The 22775-nt window shown below is 37.3% G+C and overlaps 1 protein-coding gene across 1 annotated transcript in view; it reads left to right on the forward strand.

Annotated features, from left to right (window-relative positions):
• The window catches only part of Mnat1 (MNAT1 component of CDK activating kinase), a 130484-nt gene extending 110451 nt beyond the window's left edge, over positions 1 to 20033 (forward strand). Inside the window, exon 8 of the mRNA XM_042682578.1 lies at positions 19578 to 20033. Within this exon, the coding sequence (XP_042538512.1) occupies positions 19578 to 19698 (121 nt within the window). The 3' untranslated portion in view covers positions 19699 to 20033. The remainder of the gene's footprint in view (positions 1 to 19577) is intronic.
• Positions 20034 to 22775: the final 2742 nt, after the last annotated feature.

A 22775-nucleotide genomic window follows, 5' to 3' on the forward strand; every position in this document is an offset into this window, starting at 1 on the left:
ACAAAACAGTTTATGAATACAAAATATCTTGGTCAATGTCACCCCTTTTTAACATTCTCACCCAACCCTCCTCTACCTAAACTTTCTCTCACTTCTTAATTTTGTAGGATATACATTGGATTCTTGTCTGAATTTTCCTGGTGGCTCCTCTTTCTACCCCTTTCCCCTTGACCCCACTCTACCCCACTCTACTCCTTTTGTGTACCTGCTTCCTGGTGTTTTATTTTGCTGATCTTTGGTTTTGGATTTGTAATGAATTACAGTATTTGAGATCTCCCTGAATCTACTGTATTTCAGTTGATGCATTTGTATACACTTGCACATCACCCAGTGTATTTACTTATGAGTTTGTAAGCTAAGTCTGTTTTCCACATATAAGGGAAACATGGATCATTTGTCTCTCTGGGCCTGATTTACTTCATTTAATACGATTTTTTCCAAGTCTTTCCATTTCTTTCTTTTTTTTTTTTTTGTTGGTTGTGGGGCTTGAACTCTAGGCTTGGGGGCTGTCCCTCAGCTCTTCAGCTCAAGGCAAGCACTCTACCACTTGAGCCACAACGCCACTTCCAGTTTTCTGGTGGTTAATTGGAGATAAGAGTATCACAGACTTTTCTTGACCAGGCTGGCTTTGAACTGTGATCCTCAGATCTCAGCCTCCTGTGTAGCTAGGATTACAGGGGTTAGTCACCGAAGCCCAGCTCCATTTCTTTTACAAATGGTACAGTATCATTCTTTCTAATGGATAAGTTCGCTTCCATTTGCATTTCCTTTATGGCCTCAGTGTAAGAACTGAAACCATGAAACTATTTCAGGAAAGAGTAGGGGAAACTTTAGGGCTCCTGGGCATAGGTAGTAACTTTCTGAGTAAAGATCCAGAAGCACAGCAAATCAAAGAAGGACTTCATGAATGGGACTGCATCAAACTAAAATGTTTCTGTATGACAAAGGACATAGCCAATAAGCTAATAAGACAGCTTACCAAATGGGAGATTTTTGCTAACTACACATTAGATAATTGCCCAATAGCCAAAATATAGAGAACTTAAAAAACAAACCTCAAAAATCCAATACCTGGGCTGGTGTTGGTGGCTCACGCCTGTAAATCTAGCTACTCAGGAGGTTGAGATCTGAGGATCATAATTCTAAGCCAGCTCAGGCAGGAAAGTCCAGAGACTCTTACCTCCATTCAGCTACTCAAAAAAAGCCAGAAGTGGTGCTGTGGCTCAAGTGATACAGCACTAGCTTTGAGTACAAAGAGGCTCAGAGTACAAAGACAGCACCCAGGCCCTGAGTTCAAGCCCCAGGACTAAAAAACAAACAAAAAAATCCAACAACCTAATTAACAAATGGGCTAATGAGCTAAAAAAAAATCTCAGAAGAAATAAATATGGCCAATAGACACATGAATAAATGTTCAACATCACTTTTAGGTCTTTTGAGATTTCTTTCCTTCACCTCCTCTCCACTCTTCTCCCCAGTCTTCCCTTTCTTGCTCCTTTTCTCTACTCCCCTCCCCATCTCCTGTTCCCTCCCAACGGATCAAAGTATATCAACTTAATGATAAATGACTCTATTGCTGTTCTTTGGCATAAGGAAGCTTTTATTTTCAAATTAGTAAAATAAAGACTTTCATGTGTCTTTCAGGAGACTGCTGTGGTTTTTAATTTTTTTTTTTTTTTTTGCCCCAGTCTGGGGCTTGAACTCAGGGCCTGGACTCTTATCCCCTTAGCCTCTTTGTGTTCAAGGCTAATGCTCTACACCTTGAGCCACAGCACCACTTCCAGCTTTTTCTGAGTAGTTTATTGGAGGTAAGTGTCTCATGTACTTTGCTGCTCAGGTTGACTTTGAAACTCAATCCTCAAATCTCAAGTCTCCTGAGTAGCTAGGATTACAGGCATGAGCCACCAGCACTTGGCTGAGTTTTAATGCTTTGAAATGAACAAAGCATCAGGTAATATGTTTTTCCCCAGTGATTTCATTTGGACACTTAACAAAACCATGAGAAGATCAGAGGTAATAATTTAACCGTGTGTGTGTGTGTGCACGCACACACATATGCACACATGTACATACATGTCTGTACTGATATTGCAGCTTGAACTCAGGGACTCACATTCTTGTTTCCTTTCCCCACTTCCCCCCCAATTCTGGCACTTTACCACTCTAGCTTTTTGCTGATTAATTGGAGATAAGAATCTCATAGACTTCTCTTTCCAGGCTGGCTAGAAACTGTGGTCCTCAAATCTCAGCCTCCTGAATAGCTAGGATTACAAGTGTGAACCACCAGTGTCTGGTGCTCTACTACTTGGACCATGCCTCCAGCCCCTTTGGCATTGGTTATTGTTTTTTTTGTTGTCAAAGGTGATATACAGAGGGGTTACAGTTACATAAGTAAGGTAATGAGTACATTTCCTTTTCCTCCTCCTCCTCCTCCTCCTCTTCCTCCTCCTCTTCTACCCTTCTCCATCCTCCTCCTTCCTTCTCCTTCCTTCTTCTTCCTTCTTCGCCAGTCCTGGGCTTAAACTCTGGGCCTGGGCACTGTCCCTAAGCTGCTGCTGCTGCTTTTTTTGTTGTTGTTGTTGTTGGCTGTGGGTTTCGAACCCTGGGTCTGGGTGCTGTCCCTCAGCTCTTCAGCTCAAGGCTAGCACTCTACCACTTGAGCCACAGCACCACTTCTGGTTTTCTGGTGGTTATTGGAGATAAGAGTCTCATGGACTTTCCTGCCTGGGCTGGCTTTGAACCGTGATCCTCAGATCTCAGCCTCCTGAGTAGCTAGGATCACAGGTGTGAGCCACAGGTACCAGGCTACCCTGAGCTTTTTTTGCTCAAGACTAGTACTCTATCACTTGAGTCACAGCTCCACTTCCTGCTTTTTCTGTGTATGTGGTACTGAGGAATCGAACCTAGGGCATCATGCATGTGAGGCAAGCACTCTTCCACTATGCCACATTCCCAGCCCCATTTTGGGTACATTTCTTTTTGAACAATGTTACCCCCTCCCTCATGTTCTCCTACTCTTCCTCTCTCCCTGTCCCTCCCCTTCATTTCCAACATCATGTCTAGTGAGTGTTACTGTTGGATTGGTTCACCCTTTGTGTCGCTGTTTCTGTGATTTCCCCTTCCCTTCTGCAAATTAGAAAAACAAAGGGTACAGAAATCAAAAACTTTAAAATGAAGCTTATCAAAATGAACCCCAAATAATGGAAACAAGAATTTTTATAATGTACTGTTTGTAGTTATTTCTTTTTTCTTTTCTTCCCCTCCCCCTTTTGTAATTTTGCATTGGTTATTTTTGAGGTAGGGTCTTGCTATATGCCCAGGCTGTTCTAAGTCATGACACTCCTACTGTGAGTCCTCCTGTCTCTGAATTCAGCCATTAATTGAATTGGAATCTCACTTATCTTCTTTTTGCCCAGTCTGGACCATTATCCACTGATTTCTACCTCCCTAGTGTCCAGGATTATAGGTTTGAGTAACTGTACCTAGCTAACAATGAGAGATAGTAGTATCTCTCCCACTAATTTATTTAATAATAATTTTAGTTGCTAAAGAAGAAAATGAAATTCCCTTTCTATATTATTTAAGTATAAAGCATAATTTAAGGCTGCATCTCATTGATTCAGGTCTGAAGCTCTATACATAATTTCCATCCTCCTTCCTCTCCTCTCCTCCCCTTCTCCTCCCCTCTTCTTTTCCTTTCCTTTTCCCCCTCCCTCCCTCCCTCCCTCCCTCTTTCCTTCCTCCCTGCCTTTCTCCCTCTCCCTTCCTCCCTCCCTCTCTCCCTCCTCCTCCTTCCCTGCCTTTCCCCCTCCCTCCCTCTTTCCCTCCCTCCCTCCTTCCCTCCCTCCCTCCCTCCCCTCCCTCCCTCCCTCCCTCCCTCCCTCCTTTCCTTCCTTCCTTCTTTCCTTCCTTGCCTAGGTGGATGACAGATACACACTATCATAGACAACTTTTACTAGAGAAAGGAGTCTTGTGAACTTTTCTGCTCAGGCTAGCCTTGAACCATGATCCTCCAGTTTCTCAAGTAGTTAGGGTTACACGTGTAAACCCCTAGCACCTGACTAAGAATATATTAATTTTGTAAGAGGCAGATTGATTTCTGTTTGGTTGAGAAAGTAGGCAGTTGGATAGCCATTATCCTGAAGAAAATGAGAAATGGTCAACCAGTTACCCTTGTTTATCAGACCTTCAGTGTTTGTAGTCTGGTTGTATGGAAGTGATTTGCTGTGATATACATTTCTTTTTCCCCCCCTAGAAATAAGCATTTTAGAAATCTTAAGAATTAATTTTACATTACTAATCATATTGTATGAGAAATTTGTCAGAAATCTGTCAGAAATCATTGTTTTTGAAATGTTCCTTTGGCTCAGATACAGTATTTCTTTTAAAGCATTGAAGATTATTTTCTTTTTGCATATTACAGAAAGGTTTTATACTTTTTATAGTTAAGCTTTAATATGCTTTAAAAATAAATAAAAATAAATTGAAAAAGTATGTTCTAATAATGCTTGATTCCACTTGATTAGTAAAAGTATTTGTATTTCTAAAACAGGTTATGCTTTTCTGTAAAATGGATAGAAATTTGTGAAGTAGACTATATTAGAAAACAATCAATACTCTGATAAGTATAACAACCATTTATTTAAGAACTATTTAGCTTTACATTTTTGTCATTTAGTACAGAAAAAAACTAGAAGGCTTTCTATTTCATATATATATTGAAATTTCTTATTTATTTCATAAATATACCACACTGGGAGTGTTTTCTTTGTGACCAGTCTTAAAGCTATTTGCTTTTGAGATGTCTTTGTTCCTTCTCTCTCTTTTTTTTTTTTTGCTTTTTTCATTTACTGTTTTGAGTTAAAATAGTAGACAATAGAAGCTAACATAAGGATTCTCAAACTATAAGCTTATTTTACAGACACATTAATATATGAAATGCAGAAATAAAATCACATAAAAAGTAGAATAGAATTCAGAAACAGAATATTATGTTTGTCTTGGAGGGAAAGTGGAAATCAGACCTGGAGAAACTTTTATAAGAGGTAGTACCCAAATAGGATGTAAAGAGTAGCTAGAAAATTGCCAGGCAGTAATAAGAAAGACTAAGGCATTCTAGTAGAAAGAGAAACATATGCAAAGGCTCAGAAGCCCAACCCAATCAATAGCTCTATATTTCAGGAAGTATAAGTTTTATTGCTAGAATATGAATTATTAGAGGAGTAGGGGTAGAGGGACACTGGAAAATAAGGGCAGAAAAATAGGGATAGATTTAAATAATTTTTGTGACTTGCTAGGGAGTTTGGATTTTATCACAAAGGGTAATAAAGGTGTAAAGCCAGGGAAGTGGCTCCATGAAATTTTTTCCTGTAGGAAGTACGAGTTATAACACTGTGTAGTTGTCAGGGGACCTGGGTATAGAGGCAACAGAATGACTAAGTATACTAGATTTCTGATCACAAAATGGTTTATTATGGCCTAACTCATACTTCAAACATGTTCCCAAGGTAATACACAAGATATGAGCTACTTTAAAAATTAGTTTGAAAATGTAAATCCTGAGTATTTTAGAGATTTCATAAAATGTCATGTATCCTAAGTGGTTCATTATCCAAAAATTTACCTGACTTAAGACAAAAAAATAGATGTATAGAGATATTACTAGGTTTTGTTCCCCCAGATTCTTAGGTACTTACAAGTTTATTGAATCTTCTTAGAAGATCCATACAGAGGGGTTACAATTACATGGGCAAGATAATGAGTACATTTCTTATCAAGCATTGTTGCCTCCCCCTTTGGTTCCCCTTCCCATCCCTTCTCATCTCCCCCCCCCCCCCCAAGATTGTTCGTTTTATACTTGAAGATTCCCTGCCTATTCCTATTAATAATGACTTAAAATTTATAAATATTTATTATTAGCAACATGATATAGTGACTTTCTATTAGTATTTTCAACTTTATTTTGTAGTTTTACTTTGTATCACTTGTCAATGCAACATGCATTGTTTGTTGCTGGACAACACTGGAAGGAATTTTTAGTCAATGTTATATAAGTTAGAATATAATATGTTAAGATATAAATCTATCCTTTTGAAAGATTTTAATCTTAATTTGTAGGTTTATTATATGAAATAGATAATTTCATGTAAAATATGAATAATTTTTCCTTATGTTTAACTCGTTTAATTCATACTAATTGTAGGTATAAACATTTGATTCTTGATCTAGGGTCATGGCCCAGTGGTAGAGTACCCACCAGCAAGGAAAAGGGCCTGAGTTTAAACCTTAGCACTTCCAAAAGAAAAAAAAATCAATATGTACAATATAGTTTCAAAGCCTATGTATATACAAGTTGAAACGAAAGTGTTACTATTGTAGTTTCAGTTTACTTCTGAGAATGATCATTTTTCTACTATCCAAGGCAACCAGAATTACTGTATTTCTCATATAACTAAGTTAATAATTTGTAATTTTTGACTGGACATCTGGGAATAGGACATAATTTGGGTATGGTTTTCATGAACCTCCCAATCTCTTTCTCCTAAGTATCTGGGATGGCAGGTATCAGACACCATACCTGCTTTTGAGAGCTTTTGTATTGTGGATATTAATTTTCCCCTGTGTTTTGATATGTTGTTTTTGTTTTTATTCACTTCTATTTTATAGTTTTCCTCCTGATATCTTTTGTGATCCATATATTTATTTAAAGAGCATGTTGTTTAATTTTCACGTTTGTAAATTTTCCAGTTTCTTTTATTAATTGCTAGCTTCATTCCGTTGTGGTTGGCGAAGATGTTTGGTATGAGGTCAGTTTTTAAAAATTGATGGAGGCTTATTCCATTACCTAACACTTGCAAAGAGAATTCCATGTGTATTCTTTCCCAGTCTCTTCTCCCTGGCTTTGGAATACACAAACAAAACAATTTACTAGCAATCCCTGCTTGCAGACCAGAGACAATGTTCCATACTGGTTACTCACACTACCAAACTGGGCAGAATGGAGAGTTCTGGCAAGCAAGAATGCCACAAAGCTTTCCTACCATTTTCAAGCAATGTCTTTCTTGAATCAGCATTCACTTGGTTGCTCTAAAACTTTAGCTATTTTCCAGAGTACTGAAAGTTTCTGTTTATGATTTTTTAAATATTTTATTGTGGTAAGAACATTTATCATGTGATATAGCTAAAAAGTGTGTGTGTGTGTGTGTGTGTGTGTGTGTGTGTGTGTGTGTGTGTGTGTGTTGGTACTGGGGCTTGAACTCAGAGCCGAGCCGTGTGTGTGTGTGTGTGTGTGTGTGTTGGTACTGGGGCTTGAACTCAGAGCCGAGCCGTGTGTGTGTGTGTGTGTGTGTGTGTGTGTTGGTACTGGGGCTTGAACTCAGAGCCGAGCCGTGTGTGTGTGTGTGTGTGTGTGTGTGTGTGTGTGTGTGTGTGTGTGTGTGTTGGTACTGGGGCTTGAACTCAGAGCCTATGCTCTCACTTGGCTTTTTTGTTGAAAGCTGGCACTCTATCACTTGAGCCATATCTCCTCTTCTGGCTTTTTGCTGGTTTATTAGAGATAAGAGTCTCTTGGACTCTCATGGCTTCAATCAGTATCGTCAGATTTCAGCCTTCTTAATAGCTAAGATTACAGGCATGAGCTACCAGCACCCAGCTTAAAAATGTTTTAAGTGCATAATATTCTTGCATATAGGTCCAATATTTTAGAGCAGAGCTCTAGAATGTAGTTATCTTGCTTAACTGAAACATGCTCACTTATTAGTAACTCCTTGCATCCTCTTCCCTTCATTCACTTTTATAATCCATTTTTGTCTCGTGACCACTATTCTATAATCACAGTATAGATTGTTTTATTTCTGTGTTCTTGTCTTGAAATAAGATTTTGAGTAAATAATTTCTGAGCCTTAGTACACATGACCATGTAAGATGATTCTAAGTGAAATGAACGCCAAGGCATGGAAACAAGAAGTTTTTCTTTGTTGGTTATTTTTAATGTACTCTGTAATTTCTTTTTTTTTTTTTTTTTGTGCTTTTTCCCCTATGGTTTATCCCCTGTTGTCACTGTATTTGATTTTGGTACCCTAGGTATTGTATATACATTTATCTGAGTTAGGGAAGGGAAGAGGAACAACAAAATAGTGAGTCAAAAGACAAAAGGACAAATCAATGAAACAGCGATACTCACAAGACAGTATGTTGGAAATCAGCTGTACAACTTGGAGGGGGATTGGGGAGGGAAGGAAAGTCGGAGAAAAATGAGGGGCAGGAGTAACAAGTTTGACAAGAAATACACTCACTCCTTATGTATGTAACTGTAACTCCTCTATTATACATCACCTTGACAATAAAATTAAATAAAAAACTATTATTAACTTTAAATAGTTGTACAAAGGAGTTACCATTCAACAAATCAGTTTCTGAATACAATATGATCAATGTCAGTCCTTGGATCATTCTTCCTCATCCCTCCAAACCCTCTTTCTCCTCAATTTTCTTCATTTTGTAGGCTATGTATTCAATCTTATGGCTGTATTCTCCACTTTGACTTTGTCTTTGTAAGTTGAGAATATATTCCTTTACTCCTCTCTCTGTTCTCTCATGTTGGGCTCTTATGAATAGTAAATAGCAGTATGAAAACTAGAAAGTTAATCTAATGATCAAATTTGTTGATATCATATGTTATCAATATCATATTTTGTGTTTTCTTAAAAATATGAGTCACCAAGAGCCAGGAAGAAAAAAATAATTCTTAAGCTGGGTGCTGATGGTCCACACACATACTCAGGAGGCAGAGATGTGAGGATTTCAGTTCAAAGCCAGCCCAGGATAGTCCATGAGACTCTTATCTCCAATTAACCACCCAAAAAAGCCAGAAGTGGAGCTGTGCTCAAGTGGTAGAGTACTAATCTTGAGCAAAAAGAAGAAGGAAAAGCAAAGCAAAGAAAAGATAAAACAGCTCTTCTTTATAAAGAAGAGCTTTGAGAATCTGTTCTGTTCTGCATATTTTGTCAGCAGAACAGCCATATTTTTTTTTATTTTATTGTTTTATTGTGAAAATACTGTACAGAGGAGTTACAATTACATGGGCAAGATAATGAGTACATTTCTTATCAAGCATTGTAGCCTCCTTCTCATCCCCACCCCCACTCCCACCCCTACCCACCACCCGCCATATTTTTTTTTTTGATCACTGCAGTCTAAAATGATTGCCCTTCAACAAAGAAAGGAGAACAAACCAGGGGAAAACCCACATCATCAAATTTCTTACAGCCTCTTGCAACCAAATATGAATTTAAACATTGCCAATTGTATTCTTGTACTATTGTACACATAACATTTAAACATAGTTTCTTTGCTTTAAGAGATCATTCTTCTGTTTTCATTATATGTGTATAAATTTCTGTGTGCCTGGAACAAGACCTGAAGATACTCTGTCAGCCATCTGAAAGTGTTTTCTTTTTAGAGGAGATTCAGAAAGAAACCATCTAAGCTTTTAAAAAAGAGGAAAATATGTTCTTTACACATGGAGTATTTGGTCTAAATGATGTTTAACCAATTAAGTAATTAGTCTCTTAAAGTATGTTGTTTTAGAAAAGCCTTATTTTGTATTGTTCATTGTAATAGCACATTACTTCTGATAACAGGCATAGATTTTTTTTCTAGGAGAGTACAGATGTGGTTTTACTTTTGGAAAAGAGTTCCAGTTTTCTGAGGAATTATTATTAAAATATTTCTTAAAAATGAAATTGTTAGCTGGGTGCTGGTGGCTCATGCCTGTAATCCTAGCTACTTAAGAGGCTGAGATCTGAGGATTGAGGTTCAAAGCCAGCCCGAGCAGGAAAAGCTGTGAAACTCTTCCAATAAACCACCAGAAAACTGGAAGTGGTGTTGTGACTCTAGTGGTAGAGCATTAGCCTTGAGCTGAAGAGCTAGGGACAGAGTCCAGACCCAGAGTTCAAGCCCCATGATCAACAAAAAAATAAAAAATAAATGAAATGAAATTGTTATTTATTAAGTCAGAACTCTTGGAGCTCCCTCTCATCCCCCCCTCCCCCCCCCCCCTCCCATCTTGGGGCTTGAACTCAGGGCCTAGGCCTGCCCCTGAGTTCCTTTAGCTCAAGGCTAGTACTCTACTGCTTGAGCTACAGCTCTTAATTCTGCGTTTTCTGTGATTAATTGGAGTCTCAGGGACTTTCCTGACTGGGCTGGCTTTAAACCACCACGATCCTTAGATCTCAGCCTTCTGAGTAGCTAGATTATAGGTGTGAGCCATCTGAGCCCACTTGAAGCTTTTTTTTTTGCTATTTTTGCTTGATCCTTGAGTTAGATATTCTGTAAACCTGTTTTTACTTGTTAAAAAAGTAGAATTTTCCAAAAATAAGAGTAAACATCTGTTATTTTATCAGTTGATGTCTTTGTGTGTTATTGTTTGATTTTAAGATTTACCTAAGCTGTTGACATTATTTAGATTCCAATGTATGAAATAGAGCTTTTGATGAGACGGTGCTTTGAATGGAAGAACAAATATATTACAAAATCTCTAGGTTTGGGTGTGTCTGGTACTGCTTGAATTTCTTGTTTTTCTTTAGCATTTGTAGTTGTATTTATACTATAAGTCTTTGACTATAAAATTGCTTAACACGAAGTTGAGTTTATAAGATAGAAGACAACTTTCAAATACTTTCAAGACAACTTTCAAATACACAAATTTAAGAAAATATAAGTGTTTACATTTTAACTAAAGTCATTTTACATTGCATATTATATCCTATTTTGTCATTATTATAGGCATCTTCTAATTTTCAGGAAATCTTCCTATCTCGTCAGTGATGGATTTCCCTTGCTATATTTCGTGTTTATTTGTTTCATTGTTGTTGTTGCTTTGGTCTCGCCTTTGCCATTTCTTACCTGCTTTTCCTTTGGGGGGCTTCATTTTCTCCTTGCTGAAACATCTTTTTATAATTCTTTCACATTTTCTTTCTTTCTTTCTTTTTTTTAAAGTTCCGCTATATTTTGAGTGTTTCCCTCAGATATATCTTTCAGCTCACTAATTTTTTTTTTTTTGTTCTAAGGTTAATCTGCTATTTATTCTTTGACTTTTTCCTTTTTAAAAATATTGTTGTTGCAATTCTAGAGTTTGAACTCGGGGCTTTATGCTTCTTGTGCTCTACTACTTGAGACACAGCACCAACCTTTTTGGTTTTCAGACAGGTCATTTACTTTTCTGTAGGGCCATTCTCAGGTCATGATTCTTCTACATCTTTTTTCTGAGGAGCTTGGATTATGAATATGTGCCACATGTGTCTTCTTCACAAAAGGAATATGTCTGTTTTCATATTGTCTTTTTCTTTATGACATCTGTTTCTTCATCTCTTGATATTAAGTACATTTCTTTTGAAGTTTCTCTTGTCTATGGTTCTACGTGTGTGAAGTCTTACTATTATTATGTCATTATAATTTTTTGTTGATGTTACAAGGAACCCCCATTTAGTGGAAGCCTTTAAATTGTGGAGGCATATAGGTACAGAGGTTTAAATTTACTTCTGCCAGACTCCTGTGACCTACTCTGGACTAATTGTAGTTCTTAATTTCTCTAGGATGGAGCAACCTTTGTGGGTGATTTATTTTTCTACCCATATTTCTTGTGCTGTCTCCAGGCTATTGAGAAAAAGTTTTTCTCTACATAGTTTTGAGATGGGACAGTGTTTTATAGATCTACATTGTTTGTAAGGAGCCAGCCCTGTTCAAGGTTTTATCCACCAGGCCTGGGGCTTATCTTCTGTCCTTTATGGTTGTGAGTCACTGTTATCCAAAGCTTTCCTAAACTCCAGCCAGGAACTGCTCTTCAAATTATGGTGCCTTTGTAAATTCTGAAAGTTTTCCTTAAAGATTAGTTTATTTGACTCTATATACACACAAATATAACATATATAATATATAATACATTATACATATGTATAATATACTATGTATATTATATATAACCCATGTATATATGTATATATGTGTTATACATGTTAGGTTAGGGAAGCTTCTTATATCTGTTCAAATTGAGTGACTGGCATTTGAGACATGGTTTTGGAAGACAGGCAATGCTAATGGTACTCACAAATCATTCCCAGGAAAGGAAACAAGGACCACAAGTATGGAATGGGAAGTGATGAAGATTTAACGAAAAATAAAAGAAAACCTCCTCATTTACTTTGGCTTAAATTCAGATAACATGGAGATGATTAGTGAGAAATAAATTTGGAAAGGTAGATTGGAATCAAAACGGCCTTGAATTGTAGACTAAGGATTTAGACTTTGTTCTTCATAGAGACCCAGTACGTGCCTACTTGAATGAGCCATACAGAACTTTTCCCTAAGAAGATAAATTTGATAACTGTGCATAGTTTGGAATGGAGAGCATGTATAAATGAGGAGATCAGCTAAGAGATTATTGGTAGTCTATGAATGACGTAAAGACCAAATGTGGTGGAGCAAGCCTATAATCCCAGAACTCAGGAGGCTGAAGCAGAAACATTTTAACTTGGACCCCAGCCTGAGCTGCATAAGGAGACTGTTTAAAAAAATAAAGAAGATACTAACATGTGGAATAAGATAACAATACAGTAGTGGCACTGAAGATAATATATTGAGTAAGGGAAAGGAGAAAATGGGAGTGGAAATAATATAGCAATTTAACTTTTGAAATAAAACCAGTATGTGTTGAGTATTATGAAATATAGATCTGTATATATTTGTAACCATACAAATGCAGTATGTGTGTGTGTGTGTGTGTGTGTGTGTGTATATATATATATAGTTAATTGGTGATAAGGGTATCATGAACTTTCCTCCTAGCAGGTGTGAGCCACCAGTCTTTGCTTCTCTGTATCTTCTCATATTGAGGGTGGTGCAGTCTTCTTCAGTTTTAAATCAGAAAGATTTATGTGAACAATTTTACATTCAGGTGTTAAAGGAATTAAGTCATGGTGTAAACTTGGACAGAATGTCTAAGTTTCTAAATCTGATATTTGGTACAACTTTGGGTAGAGTAAATTGGTTTATTCACCTTGTGTTCTGATATGCTGGCTAGATAATGAAGAGAAGAGAAAAGTGATGACTATCTAAGGAAGTAGGATTTGTTGGAGTTCCTGAGCCATGTGCTATAACCAAAGTGCCCTTAAGAATTATGGAACAGAGCACTATTCACCATTTATCTTTTTTTTTTTTTTTTTTTTTGGGGTCCGGTTGTGGGGCCTGAACTCTGGGCCTGGGCACTGTCCCTCAGCTCTTCAGCTCAAGGCTAGCACTCTACTACTTGAGCCACAGCACCACTTCCGGCTTTTTGCTTATGTGGTGCTGAGGAATCGAACCCAGGGCCTCGAGCATGCAAGGCAAGTGCTCTACCACTGAGCCACCTTCCCAGCCCCTCACCATTTATCTTAAGATAGTCTATTGTCATGATAAAGTTAGAATAAGCACAAACTTTAGTTTTTAGAATGTTTATGATTTTTAGTGATAGTTGTCTGAGCACACTATAGCTTTGTTTTTAATGTTAATTCTCATGGAGATATATACTTCAGGTTATTTATGTGTATATTTCATCATTTTAGCTGATTCATCCCACCTCTCCCCAGTCCTATATCCCTTCCCACCTCCATTACTGGGATCAACCCTGGAACTAGAATATGCTAGGTAAGCACTCTCTGAGCTGTACACACAGCTCTTATGCTAAACTTCTGTGCACTCTTGACTCTTGACAGCCCTCAATGACAGATTTGAATCTTGTTGGCTGTGACACAGATCTGGTCTGTTTACTGCATGATGGCATTAATAAAATAGGCCACCATGACTCAGTCATGGAGTTGTTTACCTGTTGTTTCAACTACTCTGAAGGATCACTGAACTTGGGAGTTTGAGGCTAGTCTTAGCAACATGACAAGTCCTGGTCTCAAAAAAGGAATGGAAAAAGGGAAAGAGAGAGGAGGGAAGAAAGGAGGGAAAGAAGGAGGGATGCCATTTTGTAAGAAGATGATTCTAGTCTCTAGAGTTCCCTTTCTTGATTTGAACCATTCCAAGTTTTTAACTCTCCATAGGGCCTGTTAATTTGAAGTAGAAAAAAATATAATACGAACTTTACTTCTTCGTTTCAATTCCAAGAATTCTACATTGTTTGGTGCTAGCATGTATCAAAGGTTGTTACAAATAGGTTATAACTGGAGGGAAAGAGTACTGCTTCTTGGTCTTGAGTGAAAACCTCTGCTCTCTGACCCTCACTGAGAACTTGAAGCATGGTGGAATGGCACAAGGTGTCAGCCAGATGGTCAAAAACATGGCTTTAAAGAAGGAAAATAGTACAAGCATGATCTCAGAAGAGTGATCTCCTTTAACAAGGGACTTCTTTTTGCAGCTAAATAACTATAAATTATGCTTTCTTATTTGGGAGTGGAAGCTGCTAAATGAAACAGAAAAAATGAAAATGAAAAAGAATGGAGTTCTAACATTTCCTTCTTACTTTCCTCTCAGGAGCCATTGCTACTTTTCACAACTTTTCCAAAGCCTATTTGGAATGGATTTTGATAGGTCGTGCTGAAGAAAGGAACCTAGATGAAACATCAGTCAGGGCATAAAATAAATACTCTTTGTACAAGAATTACCTTAGACGTTTTTGAACACATAAAGCAATAATAAGAAAATAAAAGTATGATTAAAAAATCTCAGTTTAGTCTGCCTTTAGTATAAATAAAGGTAAAGGTACCAACATAAGCAAATCTTTTTTTCCCCCTGCTTTCCTGCTTTCTGCTTATAAGATTTAGACATATTTAAAACAAACCAATGAAAAGCAGAAATAGTGTCCTGGCATTGGCTAAATAGTTGGGCAATTACCTCCAGACTCCAGAACCCAACTCAGCTTGACTTTTGGGAATAAATTTGTCTTAAGTCTTCCTTTTCAGGGGCTGGGAATGTGATAGAGTGCTTGCCTAACATGCATGAAGCCCTGTGTTTGATTCCTCAGTACCACATACGTGCCCAGGACTGCCCCCCTCAAAAAAAGTGTCTTCTTCAAAATTGTATGCCTGTATATAAGAAATGATACTAACTTCTGCCCCAAACCCTGTGAATACTAGTTTTTGATGTACTTTTAATGGTCATGAAATACTTAAAATACCACATGTATGTATTAAGGTGAAAATTGGGGCTGGGCATGTGGCTCAATGGCAGAGCGATCACCTAGCATGCATGAGGCCCTGGGTTCGATTCCTCAGTACCAGAGACACAGAAAAAGCCAGAAGTGGCTCTGTGGCTCAAGTGGTAGAGTGCTAGCCTTGAGCAAAAGAAGCTCAGGGACAGGCCCTGAGTTCAAACTCCAGGACTGTAAGAAAAAAAAAAATTGGCCAGGCGCTGGTGGCTCATGCCTGTAATCCTAGCTACTCAGGAGGTTGAGATCTGAGGACTGAGGTTCAAAGCCAGCCTGGGCAGGAAAGTCTGTGAGACTCTTATCTCCAATAAACCACTAGAAAACCGGAAGTGGCACTGTGGCTCTAGTGGTAGAGTGCTCGCCTTGAGCTGAAGAGCCCAGGCCCAGAGTTCAAGCCCCACGACTGACCCTCCCCCCCCCAAAAAAAGTGAAAATTGGAGGCAAAACACTAAATTCTGATCATGTAATTTCAGTGTAGCAGATCCTTAAAATACTTTTGCATATCATAATAGTTAAAAGATTTAGAACAGAGTTTAGATACCTAGAAAATGAAAGCCCAAAGTTGAGTAACAAGAATGAACTTAAAAAAAAAAAATCCACTAGTGGGGCTGGGAAGGTCGCTCAGTGGTAGAGCGCTTGCCTTGCATGCCTGAGGCCCTGGGTTCGATTCCTCAGCACCACATAAGCAAAAAGAAAAAAGCTGGAAATGGCGCTGTGGCTCAAGAGGTAGAGCGCTAGCCTTGAGCTGAAGAGCTGAGGGACAGTGCCCAGGCCCAGAGTTCAGGCCCCACGACCGGACCCAAAAAAAAAAAAATCCACTGGAATTAGTCTAGGTTTCTATGGTGAAATATTTTGAAGTACTTAACAGTAACTGTTTTGTGTAGCACTAGAGATCAAAAACAGCAATATAAATAGGCAAGACTCTTAAAGAATCATACTCAGCAGACATGTCTCATGTAAATCGTTACTAGAATGGAAGCACGTTCTCGTCAATGCTATGCATAGAAATTTTAATTGACTTATTTTGGCAGTGAGAATCATACAACAGCACTAATAAATCAAACTTAAAATATTTGTTCATTGCTTGGGATTATGACTATGTTCAAGAAATACTATTTTTAAGCACTAATTAATCATTTTAGATAAACTTTTAAAAATACATTTATAGGCTCAGTGAGTATGACTGTTTATTACATTTTACCTATAAAAACTGAACTGTTTTATATACTCTTTATAGAAACAGTGCACAGTCATAAATTAAAAGATGCAACTGTTTGGGATATTTTACTGGTGGTCCTATGTTTTTCTGCCAGCAGTGCAGCTGTTTCAGGTTTCTCAGGATAACATATAAAACATTGTATGCACACTGCAAGTTTATGCTGGAATTGCCAAGCCAGAGCTGGTATGATTCAACTTTCCCAGACGTGAACTGTACCAAAATGTGATGAATCAAAAGTTAGTTACACACTGGTTTATGTTGTAATAGTTGTCTTCTATAACTGTGATGAGTGAACAGTTACTAGTGATAAGACTGCTTTCCTTTGGATGATCTAAAAAAAAGAGAGGGTGATACACCATTATAGAGGATGTGAATAAAAAAATAGATCAGGAATAGAACCTTTGATTTCCAAAGCACCTTTAAAAATATACTCATTTGAGCCGGCGCTGGTGGCTCACGCCTGTAATCCTAGCTACTCAGGAGGCTGAGATCTGAGGATCGCGGTTCAAAGCCAGCCCGGGCAGGAGAGACCGTGAGACTCCTATCTTCAATAAACCACCAGAAAACCGGAAGTGGCGCTGTAGCTCAAGTGGTAGAGCGCTCGCCTTGAGCTGAAGAGCTGAGGGAGAGCACCCAGGCCCAGAGTTCAAGCCCCACGACCAACAACAACAACAACAAAATATATATATATATATACTCATTTGTTTATAATTGATGAGTTCCTAGTGAGTGTAAGTTGATTTTAACTTTCTGAGGTAACTTCTTACCTCAAAAAATATTAAAAAGATTATAGTTTATATTCTATTTTGGGAGGTAATAAACAGATAACTTTATGGCCATATGATAGGCTTGGTAAATGAAACATGGAATTAAGGTTCTACCAGTAGTTTGACAATGACTAATAAAAGTAGTTTCCAAAGAGGGATGCATCCTAGTAGAACATGTAAATTGGGGTGTAAGGAGAAAATATTAGGACTTTTGAATTATTAAAGTATTTTCTTTTTTGTTGTGAAAATACAGAGAGGTTACAATTAAATGGGCAGGGTAATGAGTACATTTCTTATCAAGCTTGTTGCCTCCTCCTTTGTTTGTTTCCCCTTCCCATCTCTTCCATCCTATCCCCCCCATCTCCAGGCCAAAGTTGTAAGACATAACGACTTAGACATCTCATTGTTGCAATGGGTCCACCTGTATCCCTATTTAAACGATTTGTTTTTTTTTCCTTCCCTCCCACAAATTATACCAACTTCAAATACAATGAAAGCAGGGGTTATACCGTGGGGGAGGGTAAAGTATTTTTATTCTTTAAAATGTCTATATAGGGGCTAGAGTGGTAGAGTGGTAGCGTGCTTGCTTTGCATGCATGAGGCCCTGGGTTCAATTCCTTAGCACCAGAAAAGCAGAAAGAAAAACCAGAAGTAGTTGTGTGGCTCAAGTGGTAGAATGCTGGCCTTGAGCTGAAGAACCAAGGGACAGTGCCCAAGCCCAGAGTTCAGACCCCATGACTGGCCAAAAAAAAAAAAAAAGAAAGAAAAGAAAATGTCTATATATTTTTGTTACTATGTAAGTATATTATGCATATGATTATGTATTACCTATAATAGTATATAGTACATAGTACTCTATATGATTTATAAATAAGTCTACAAGTTTTAGGGATGAATGCACAAATATTTTATGCTGGTAGTATAGGTTATAGTAACACAATTGCCTTAGATTGTTGCTTAGTAAATACTAACTTCCTTTCTCCTTCCACTTCCCTTTCATTCTTGGCTTAGAAGGAAAGAATTGTGTTAATACCTTGATTATTAGCAATGTAAATAAATTGTAGCCAATTGGAGGAGCTCAGCCTGTTTCTTATTTTGATAGCCTTTTCTATTTTGTCTCTTACACATTGCCACATATTTTTAAAACAAACAAGCTTATCAGAATGGATACAGATGAAAAACTGACTTGTTATTTTGTTAGAAGTAATAAGTTGCTCATGCATGAAGCTCTTGACACACAGGAAGCTGGAATAAATGAGTAGAAAAGGTTCCAAGCTATTAAAATGTTCTGGTACTTGATTTATTCATTTGCCATACTCATAAGTCTAAAGTGGGTGAAGCGGCTTTACTTCCTGAGACCTAAAGAAACAATGTGGTTTCCTAAACTATGGCATTAAAGATGGAAATACTTATTTTCTAGCACTGCTAGTAGTCATGATTAAATATTGGTTTTTTGGAGTTATGATTGTTCTATTTTCTTAAAAGTCTCATTTTGTCTATTTTTAACAGGGAAATTTTAATTGCTAAAAGACTGTGTATGACTGGCAAGATTTGTGTCTGTCACACTTTTTGAGATTAATTCAAAGACTCTTCTGCACTTACTATTTGACAACATTTTGAACTCAAACTCATTCTCCAGATTTCTTAGGTATATAACTGTGTGTGTGTGTGCACACGCGCACATACTCTCTAGCACAAGTGCACTCACGCGCAAGTGTGCATACGTGTGCTTGAGCTCAGGTCCTCTTAGCTTTTTCCCTCATTGCTAGTGCCCTACCACTAGAGCTACATCTCTTCTTAAGGCTTTTCACTGGTTAACTGATAAGAGTCTCGGGGGCTTTTCTGCCCAGGCTGGCTTTGAACCCAATCCTCAGCTCTCAACCTCCTGAGCAGCAGGATTACAAGTGTGAGCTACTAGTGCCCATCCTTAGACATATAATTTTCTAAGTTTTCTTTCTCACAAGGAGACAATATACTTTTTGTAATATTGAAATAATTTTGAAGTAACAAGTGTATTTTCTCACCCCTCCTCCATTTGAACTTGTTTCAAACCACATTTGTAACAATATTAATATGATAGTGTTGTAACATTGTAAAATCATGTTAGCAGAGTATTGGATGTCCAAACAACAGCTAACTAATCTGTTTTGAACATTTGAAAATTGAACATTTTAATATTTAATTCAAAATACTGTTTTGTAACTTTGCTTTTAGACCTTACTATAATTTACTTTATAATCTAGTAATAGTTTAGTCAGCATTCCTTTTGAAAAGCAGTAGTCTATTTATAAAAGTGGGAACATTTCTAAAGTTCTTTCTAAAGTTGGAATCAGTTTTATACTTGCTTTATAAAATGTTACAAGCTTATACTTACTTTCCGTATCAATGCTACCTTTTGTTGTTTTAGGTACCTAAATCATGTGAGAGCTGCATCTCCACAGGACCTTGCTGGAGGCTATACTTCTTCTCTTGCTTGTCACAGAGCACTGCAAGATGCATTCAGTGGACTTTTCTGGCAGCCCAGTTAAACTGTATTTCTCCATTTATAAGGTTTGGACCCTGGAGCACAACCAAAGGGCTAGAAAAGCAGACTTGTAGAATTATAGCCATACTCAGCTGCACAACAGTACCACCACGAGCCACTCTGTTAAGGAATTCATACAGAGAAAATTTCATATCTAAACTGAGAAATATAGGGGATTCGTTTCCATGAAAAGCTTTGTTTACTTATATTTTCATGAGAGGGATTGAAGTAAGGAGAGCCTCATATGATGGGAGAGATGAATAAATAATTCACTTATGTATATTTGAGGTTGACAGACTTATAAAATCTTTTTAAAAATAAAGCTAGACTTTAATAGTACATTCTGTGGTTTTTCTCTTATTACAGCGTGTTACTTGAACACATTTTAAAATGCCATTTTGGTTACAACATTTAGTGTTAATATGTAAGTCTGTTATTTCTTCTCATAAGTTTCTCCTTTTTAATTTTTTTCTAATGTCTTCTTGATACTAGTCCAGACAAGTGGATATGTTCCCTTCTCCCAGCAGGCTATGGCAAGTAAAACTTGATCTGTGACAATTTCACTCCCTCAGTATTAGAATGTGGTGCCTGTTTTTTGTAGTGGAAAAGTGAGCAAACCTCACAGGTGTTATGATTCCCAGGTGTGAGCCACTGAGGATAAACCAGAGCACAGCACTAACCTGTTCTAATGACAAACTCAAAGAAGTTAGTTAATAAAATTTAATACTTAAATGGCACCTTTCACCTCCAGTGTGAGTTCATTTTATGATTAGATGTTGGAGACTGAAAAGGTACATTTTAAAACAATTTTTTTTCTATGGGCAATTGTGGACTCTGATGTAGTTTTCTATTGAAACTTGAAAGGCTTTTTATTATACCCAGGGTTTTGCTTCAAGAGTTTGGATGTGGATAGTATGGATATTTGTAGCATCTCAACCTTGTATGAGTCTGTTAGATAGACCACCATATATGGGACATAATTTCTTAAGGAAATTAAAGGATTTCCTATCAAATCCCCATCACAACAGATGTTAGTTTTATGGGTAGAAGGTCATATGAAACAAAACAGTGGTGACATTAGGGTATAAAATCCATATGTAACAACTCCATCTTATTTTACATCTTTTGGTATCACAATACTGTCTTTGATAAGTGAATGAAAAAACCAAGGCATTGAACAGTTGAAAAGGCCAAGATCATATATACAAACTAGTAAGCCAGAATTAGAACACAAGTTTGATTTAAATCCAAATCCAGTTTTAGCTATTCTGTACCAGGGTTAGATATCCTATTCCTTGTAGTAGGTATTCTCCAATTGAAATTTTGTGTTTTAAAGCAGTTTATAAATCTATTCCAAAAATGTTGAGAACAGTAAATTTATATTACATAAAGTTAAGGCTTTGCTGCACTCAAGTGCAAAATAATGATGCATGTGAAGGGAATGAAGTAATAAATGAAACATTTCAAAGGCTTTCCAGACTTTGAATTTACTGGAGAAGTTGTTAACTGACTCTATTAGATCAGTTGAAATAGTGAAAGATGACCTAAGAACAACAAACAACAGCAGTAATCTAAATTGATGGGCTTGTCTCTCACCCTCCTAGTGACTTCCACTCACAGACACAGACTAAGTATCTAAATCTTTATCTCCATAAATCAAGGATAGCATTTTACAGAAATAATAGTTAACAACTCCTTTGTTACCTGTAACTGTTTGTGAAGACTGTGTGCTTCATATTTTTGAGTATTACCTTGTTCTTATCTGTCCCATTTTAACAGATGGAGAAATAGAGGTTAAGGAACATGACAGAAGCCATACAACTTAAAAATAGCAGAGGTGGGATTTGAACCCAAGTAGTGAGGTTCCAGAGTCCATGTTCTAGAGATGACTGTCAAACTTATAAACAACAGATGTGCTAAAACTAGGTCTGGGTAGTCAAACTTCATGAGATTTCTGGGAAAGTTTTATAGATCCAATATCTAGATCTCTTATGGGACATGAATGTTGTCAACTAAATGATCTTGTTGAAATGCTTCTGAATGCATGAGTTTATAATGACTTAGGCCAGGGTTCCTTTTCTGCTTGAGCAGATAGTAAATATTTTAGACTTTACAGTCTGTGGCAAATTGAGGACATTATATAGAAACATATGAAGAGATAAAACCATTTGCCACAAATTTTTGGTGGTTGTTTTGTTTTTGAAACAAGGTCTCAGTATGTAATCCAGGCTGGCCTGGAACTTGTGATCCTCCTGTTTCCCAAGTGCTGGGTTCACAGGCATCAATAACCATTTGGCAAAGTGCAACAGTTTTTAATGGAAAAATTCAAAATATAATCATATGCAATTTTAAGTATAATTTATTTTTGGGAGAATAACTTTTTTTGGGGGGGGGAATTGCACTCCTTCAACTGGAGATGTAGGAAAGTACTTCTATCACTAAAATCAACTGTAAATGATTGCCTGTTAATGGTTCTTTATGACATGTTACATGCTTTAAAACCATCCAGACAGGTATAGCCAAGTACTTCTAATTGAAGATTAGGTGAAGCCCTTTATTAATTATTAATTATTTAAGTAGTTCCAAAAAGGAGTTTTGGTTTATGCATATAGTTTCCCCTCATATCTCCCAACTTCACCCATTCCATCAATTTACTTGGTTTCATTTTCACATAAGTACTTTGAATATCACAACTCTATTCAAATTGGAAGCTCCTTATTTGTAGTTAAGTATTTTGAAATTGAATTTTCTTTGAACTTGCACCAAGATCCTTCTCCCCGAATACTGAATTTAGGAAAAAGCAACTGCCAATTTATATGCAAAATCTTGTTTTTTGATTTCAATTTTTTTTTTTTTTTGGGTCTGGTCGTGGGGCCTGAACTCTGGGCTTGGGTTTTGTCCCTCAGCTCTTCAGCTCAAGGCTAGCGCTCTACCACTTGAGCCACAGCACCACTTCCGGCTTTTTTCTTTTTGCTTAAGTGGTGCTGAGGAATCGAACCCAGGGCCTCATGCATGCAAGGCAAGCGCTCTACCATTGAGCCACCTTCCCAGCCCTTGATTTCATTTTTGATGGCATGTGAA

The sequence above is a fragment of the Dipodomys spectabilis genome, unplaced genomic scaffold, assembly GCF_019054845.1.
Source record: "Dipodomys spectabilis isolate Male_0828 unplaced genomic scaffold, ASM1905484v1 ptg000073l, whole genome shotgun sequence".
NCBI lineage: Eukaryota > Metazoa > Chordata > Mammalia > Rodentia > Heteromyidae > Dipodomys > Dipodomys spectabilis.